Source organism: Manacus candei, unplaced genomic scaffold, assembly GCF_025592945.1.
Source record: "Manacus candei isolate 608988 ecotype Guabito, Panama unplaced genomic scaffold, ASM2559294v1 h1tg000106l, whole genome shotgun sequence".
In the NCBI taxonomy this organism is placed as follows: Eukaryota; Metazoa; Chordata; class Aves; order Passeriformes; family Pipridae; genus Manacus; species Manacus candei.
Window position 1 is genome coordinate 429,718 of NW_026138154.1, and position 7,029 is coordinate 436,746.

General features: G+C 51.5%; 1 protein-coding gene across 1 annotated transcript; it reads left to right on the forward strand.

Moving 5' to 3' along the window:
* The first annotated feature begins 122 nt into the window (after window positions 1-122).
* On the forward strand, window positions 123-6,873 carry COPE (COPI coat complex subunit epsilon). Its single transcript, XM_051769247.1, has 10 exons — window positions 123-282; window positions 523-585; window positions 1,109-1,209; window positions 2,027-2,179; window positions 2,760-2,813; window positions 3,164-3,245; window positions 4,187-4,342; window positions 5,412-5,480; window positions 6,035-6,109; window positions 6,555-6,873. Exons 1-10 carry the CDS (start codon window positions 166-168, stop codon window positions 6,600-6,602), a joined length of 918 nt encoding a protein of 305 aa, XP_051625207.1. The 5' UTR covers window positions 123-165; the 3' UTR covers window positions 6,603-6,873.
* Window positions 6,874-7,029: the final 156 nt, after the last annotated feature.

Consider the following 7,029-nt stretch of genomic DNA (forward strand, 5'->3'; position numbering starts at 1 on the left):
TTTAGGGATTCTCTCGGCGTCGCTGTGGTGGCGTTTACAGCTCCTATTGGCGGTCGCCATGGCGACGGCCGGCTCCTCGCGCTCCTATTGGCGGTCGCCATGGCGACGGCGGCTCCCGGCGGCCCGCGCGGCGCGGGCGCTTCCGGGTACGTGTGTGAGAGAGCGATGGCGGCCGGGAGCGGAGCGGCGCCGGGCGGGGACGCGGACGAGCTGTTCGACCTCCGCAACAACTTCTACATCGGCGCCTTCCAGGCCGCCATCAACGAGGCGCAGCGCGCCAAGGTCGGCGAGGCTCTGGGAGGGCCGGGCGGTGCTTTGGGGGTCTTCTGGGGGGTCCTTAAAGCGCCGGGCTTGGGGCGCCCTGAGGGTCCCTCGGCCCGGCCCGGGAGGGGATTGGGGGTCCCTGAGGGGAGATGGGGCTCCCGCGGGCTGGGGGGGTGGGATGTGTGAGGTTCGTCTGGGGGGGATTGGTGTGGGAGGAGCTCTCTGGGGGACAGACCCCTCAAACATTCCCGTTTCCAGCCGTCCAGCCCCGAGAAGGAGGTGGAGAGGGACGTGTTCCTGTTCCGAGCCTACATCGCCCAGGTGAGGGGCGGGGAGGGGGCTCCACAACGGGGGCGTGGGATCGGTCATGGAATCCTGGAATGGTTTGGGTGGGAAGCACCTTAAGGATCACCCAGTGCCACCCCCTCCATGGGCAGGGACATTTCCACTCTCCCAGGTTGCTCCAACCCGGCCTTGGACACTCCCAGGGACGGGACAGCCACAGCTTCTCTGGGAATTCCATCCCGGCCCTCCCAGGGAGGAATTCCTTCCCCATGTATCCCGGGAAGGAAGCGGGATGAGGTTTGGGGATAACCCTGCTGCTGCCCCGGGATATCCCACATTCCCTGCTGGGGGTGGAGCCTCGGGGTGTCCCGGGAACACCCCCCAGGAGCCTTATCCTGGGACTGGGGGCAGGGGGGGGTCAGTGCAGGGGGGTTGGGGGGATACAAAGCAGAAATCCGCCTTTCCCGGGGGTTTTGTCGCCCTCACGGAGGGTTTGGGGAGTAACAATTGTTTGTGGAAAACAAGGGACTCACAGGCTGGGCGTTGTTGCCTTTCCCAGAGGAAATATGGAGTGGTCCTGGATGAGATCAAAGGCAGTGCCAGCCCCGAGCTCCAGGCAGTGAGGATGTTGGCAGAGTACCTGGCAAATGAGAGCCAGAGGTGAGAGACATCAACCCCTAAAATATAATATAATTTAATATAACATAATATAACATGATATAATATAACATGATATAATGTTATAATATTACAATGTAATATTGTGGTATAATATTATGATATTGTGTTATAATAAAACAATACAGAATATTATTTTATACAATATATTGTATAAATGTATATACAATCTATATATAATATATATAATCTATAATACAAAAATGTAATAGAACAGAATATAAAAATAGAATATCACTGTACAATGTAATGTACAGTGATAGAATTATATTGTTATATAATGGTATAGTTTTATAATATAGTAAAATACAAAATAATATAGTATAATAAAATATTATGTATATAATATATATAATAAACATAATAAGGTAATATATATTATACATATAATATATGTATAAGATAATATATATAATATATAATTATGTGATTACACAATAATATATATACATATATGTATGAGATAATATATATTATAAAATAAAAATATTATAATATACATAACATATATTATATATTTATATAAAATATAACGATACAACATAATATGATATACCCTAATATTATTATATAGCATTATAATGAAATATGAAGTAATATAATGAAATAATATAAAATATAATGATATATCATAATGAAGTGTAACATAAAATAGCATAAGATGCTGTATAATTGTATAATATCATTATATAATATAATAATGTATAAAAGAATGTGATATAATCCAGATGGGGCAGCCCCAGAACTGTGAGGGCAGGGCTGTTTTACCTGGTTTCCCACCCCCCCTCTCTCTCCCCAGGGATGCCATCGTGGCTGACCTGGACAAGAAGATGGCCAAGAGTGTGGACGTGGCCAACACCACCTTCCTGCTCATGGCAGCCTCCATCTACTGCCACGAGCAGAACCCCGACGCTGCCCTGAGGGCCCTGCACCAGGGGGAGAGCCTGGAATGGTGAGTGCAGCCCCCCTGGAATGGTGGGTGCAGCCCTCCTGGGATGGTGGGTGCAGCCCCCCTGGGATGGTGGGTGCAGCCCTCCCAGGGCTCCCTGTGCCCCAGGAAGGGCAGGGTGGCCCTGACTGGGCCTTGGCCTGGCTCAGAGGAGCCTCAGGAGCACCAGGAAGGGCAGGGTGGCCCTGGCTGGGCCTTGGCCTGGCTCAGAGGAGCCTCAGGAGCACCAGGAAGCTCCTCAGGGGTTTGGCTTTGGAGGGGTTTGGTGCTCCCCTGGGAATGTGGGAGCCTGGGGATGGATCCTGGCAGGCTCTGGCTGCTGAGATGGGCAGTGTGGCAGGGAGGGAGCTGGGAGCAGCCTCCCAGGCTCAGCCCAGGGAATCACACAGTGATTTGGCTTGGAAAGACCTTAAAAATCATCCACCAGCGTGTCCAACCTGGCCTGGGACGCTCCCAGGGATGGGGCAGCCACAGCTCCTCTGGGAGATCCATTCCAGGGCCTCATCCTACAATCCCCTGAGCTGGATCCCAGCAGGATCCTGGAGTCCAGCTGTGGAAATCCCTGTTCTCTTGTTCCTTCCAGCATGGCCATGATGATCCAGATCCTCCTGAAGCTCGACAGGCTCGACCTGGCCCGGTGGGTTTGTCTCCCTTTGCTCTCTGGTGGTGTTTGTGTGGGAAGAGCCTCGAGGGAGGGAAAATCCAGCTCCTGCAGTGACACAACCACGGGTGGTTTTGCTCCTCAAGTTGCAAAACCAGAGCTGGGAATGGCCAAAGGCAGGGCTGGACCTCGAGGTTTTGGGTCTTCCCTTCAGCAGGACGTGGTGGGAATGTCTGGGGAAGTAAAACAGGGAAGTGTCTCATGGATTGTTCCAGTGAAATATTGAGGGGTTTGTCACGTTCCCAGCTGGGAGGAGAAACCACAGCCCTTTGGTTGGGTCTTAGAGGAGTTGTTTTCTTTCTCTGGTGTGACTCCATCTCCTGCAGGAAGGAGCTGAAGAAGATGCAGGAGCAGGATGAGGATGCAACTCTGACCCAGCTGGCGACTGCCTGGGTGAACCTGGCCGTGGTGGGTACCTGGGACAGGGATCCCTGACCTACAGCCCCCAAAAAACCACGGCAGCTCCTGTTCCTGGGGGCTCTTTTCACGTCCTGGTTCCAGCAGAACACCCAGGGCTGAGTTTTTAACCCACAGAACATTTTGGGGGGGGTTGGTTTCACAAACCCACCGGCTGGTCTGGTGCTCTTCCTCCTCACAGGAGGAGCTGAACCACAGTTAAATAACCCCCCAGACATCCCAGTGTGGGAATGCTCTGCTTCTGCTTCCCAGGCTCCAAGAAAAAAGCATCTTCCTGTGCTTAGAGCAGCCTGTGTGAATCAGAACATTCAGCTTGGCAGGCCAGATTGAAAATAAAACCCCTAAAATTCATTGAAGTCCAAGGTTGCACAGGAAACAACCTGTTGGACCATCAAAACTATTTCTTTTTGGAGTTCACTTGGTTTTTGGTGTGAAACCTCTCATGTGTAGCCCTGGCCTTGAATCAGTGTGTGGCTGGATTTTCCTCAAGGTCTTGGTTTCCATGAGGAATCCCACCTCCAACTGGAGCAGCCACTGCATGTAGAACCTTCCTGGATCTAGAACCTTCCTGGATGGAGAACCTTTTGAGAAACCCAGGTGTTTAATTATAAAAAAAAAATCATAAGAACCTCATTTCACCTCCTTTGTTATGTCAGACACGTGAAGTGGTTCTTTTGAAGTGACTTTGTTGTTTTTTTTTCCTTTCTGAAGACAAGCCTGGCTCATTTGATCATTTAAGTGGTTCTTAATATTTAATATTTATGCATTTCTTTGATCTGCTCTGGCTGTTGTGTTGTGGTGCAGGAGATCACAGGGAGTGTTGGTGCTCCAGGATTTCCCTTTGTAACCTTTAGAAATTAACTTTGCCCCCGGTGCTTCAAGGTTTTGGGGGCTTCTTGGCAGCAGGTGATGAGCCTGGGGGTGTTTTGCAGGGTGGGGAGAAGCTCCAAGATGCTTATTACATTTTCCAAGAGATGGCAGACAAGTGTTCCCCCACCCTGCTGCTGCTGAACGGGCAGGCTGCCTGTTACATGGCCCAGGGCAAGTGGGAGGACGCCGAGGGAGTTCTCCAGGAGGCCCTGGACAAGGTACTGCCTGCTCTTGCCACCTCTCAGGGGGGTGCTGGGGAGAGCAGAGGGGGCTTTCACCGGGAAAATTCATGGAAATGCCAGTGGAGGGATCGGTGTCGCTGAGGGTGGGGCTGATCGTGGAACCCCAGGGTGGTTTGGGGTAGAATCCCAGGATTATTTAGGGTGGAATCCCAGGATGGTTTGAGGTGGAATCCCTGGATAATTTGGGGTGGAATCCCACGATGGTTTGGGGTGGAATCCCACGATGGTTTGGGGTGGAATCCCTGGCTGGTTTGGGGTGGAATCCTTGGCTGGTTTAGGGTGGAATCCCAGGATGGTTTGGGCTGGAATCCCAGGATGATTTAGGGTGGAATCCCAGGGTAATTTGGGGTGGAATCCCTGGCTGGTTTAGGGTGGAATCCCAGGATAATTTGGGGTGGAATCCCAGGATGGTTTGGGTTGGAATCCCAGGATGATTTAGGGTGGAATCCCTGGATGATTTAGGGTGGAATCCCTGGATGATTTAGGGTGGAATCCCAGGAAGGTTTGGGGTGGAATCCCTAGCTGGTTTAGGGTGGAATCCCAGGATAATTTGGGGTGGAACCCCAGGATGGTTTGGGCTGGAATCCCAGGATGGTTTAGGGTGGAATCCCAGGATAATTTGGGGTGGAATCCCAGGATTGTTTGGGTTGGAATCCCTGGCTGGTTGAAGGTGGAATCCCAGGATGGTTTAGGGTGGAAGGACCTTGAAGGTCATGGAGTTCCACCCCCTGCCATGGTCAGGGACACTTCCCGTTATCCCAAATTGCCCCAGCCTGGCCTTGGACACTTCCAGGGATCCAGGGGCAGCCACAGCTTCTCTGGGAAACCCATCCCAGCCCGTGTCCACCCTCCCAGTGAGAAATTCCCCCCCCACTATCCCACCTAACCCTCCCTCTGGCAGTGGGAAGCCATTCCCTGGTCCTGTCCCTCCATCCCTTGTCCATCCTGGTGCCCATCCCCATTCCCATTCCCAGGGCAGGGGGTTGGGCAGGGCTGTTCCCTGCAGGCTGTGGATCCCAGCACTCATGGCTGTTGTTCCTTGCAGGACAGTGGCCACCCTGAGACCCTCCTGAACCTCGTGGTGCTCTCACAGCACCTGGGAAAGGCTCCGGAGGTGAGGCCGCGTTTGTCGGAGTTTTTTGGGAGTTCTGTGTGTCCCCAGCAGGATCTGGGAATAGTTCTGGGGGTGGGGAGCTCACACCCCTAAAGGAGAGTTTGTGGAAATACTGAGGACATGGGCCAGGTTTGGACAGGGCTTGGAGCAACCTGGGAAATGTCCCTGCCCTCGGAAGGGCTTGGAATTAGATGATCTTTAAGGTCCAAACCATTCCATGACATTGAGAGGAAGGCCTGGGCAGAAAGAAATCACTTGAGTTCTAAGCTCAGCTCCTGCTGATTTTTCTTTTCACTTAAACCCACAATTTCAGGTTTATTTTTAAGTATTTTATAATTTATTTAGGGGTGTTTTATTTTATTATTTATTAAGGGCCTGCGGGTCTGACTGGTTTTAAAAGATCTTACTGGTTTTCACTGGGGCTGCTGACGTGGGGGACACTGAGAAAAGCAGGTTTTTGGCTGTGAACAAACCCTTTGAGGGGTGATTTGTTGCACTTTGGGCTTTTCCTCCTGTTGTTTGAATGTTTAACTTTGTTTTTCTCGCCCCAGCAGGTCACGAATCGTTACCTGTCGCAGCTGAAAGATGCTCACAAAAACCACCCCTTCATCAAGGAGTATCAGGCAAAGGTATAGAACAGAACAGGATGGAAATAAATGATATAAAGTTGAATTTATTGGGCCTCAGATCCAGTTGTGATGGGGCCAGTGGGTTCTGGCCTGAGGGGGCAGCTCCATGTCCCTGCCCTGTCACTCTTGAGTTAAATTTTCCAGCCCTTGGGAGAGACTTTTGGGAAGCACAAGCCAGGTGGGATGTACCTGACCATGTGAGGAACAGGTTCTTAATCCAAGTGGAAGTTTGTTGCCATGAAACATTAAATGGAGGGAATTCCAGACATCAAATAGAATTTGGGGAGAGGGAAAATGAAGCAAACTGAAAAAAAATCAGTGCAGGTGATCTCGTTTCCTGGAATTCCCCTGGACTTAGTGAGCTGTTCTCTTCAGTTAAGGCAGAGTTTTATCAGATTCCCAGGAAAGTTTGGATTTATTCCTTTGTTTTTGCCTCTGCCTGCAGGAGAACGACTTCGACCGGCTGGCCCTGCAGTACGCACCCAGTGCCTGAGGGACCAGCCCTGGGCACTGGGCTTCCTGTTCAGATCCTCCCTGGGACATGGAAAATGCCCTCTGGAACATGGAAAATCCCCTCTGCAGACCAGCCTGGCCTCACCTCACCCTGGTGCTCCAGCAGGGGTGGGGCTGTGCCTGTGTCCAGCACCCGAATTTTGGGGGCTCGAAGCCTCCCCCGGGCCCTGAACTCTGGGTCAGCCCCCGTGCAGATCAGGAGGGTGCAACCCTGGCACCTTGAACATTCCTAATAAAGCCTCTTCTGGATCTCTGTGCCCCTGTAATTTCTGGAATTCTGGTGGTTCCACTCCAGGACCGAGGGTTTGAAGGTGGGAGAGTGTGAAGGTTTCAAGCACCTGCACTCAGCACCTGGATCAATCCTGAGTTATGGATCTTCCTTCAGTCCATCCCACCACAACTCCTGT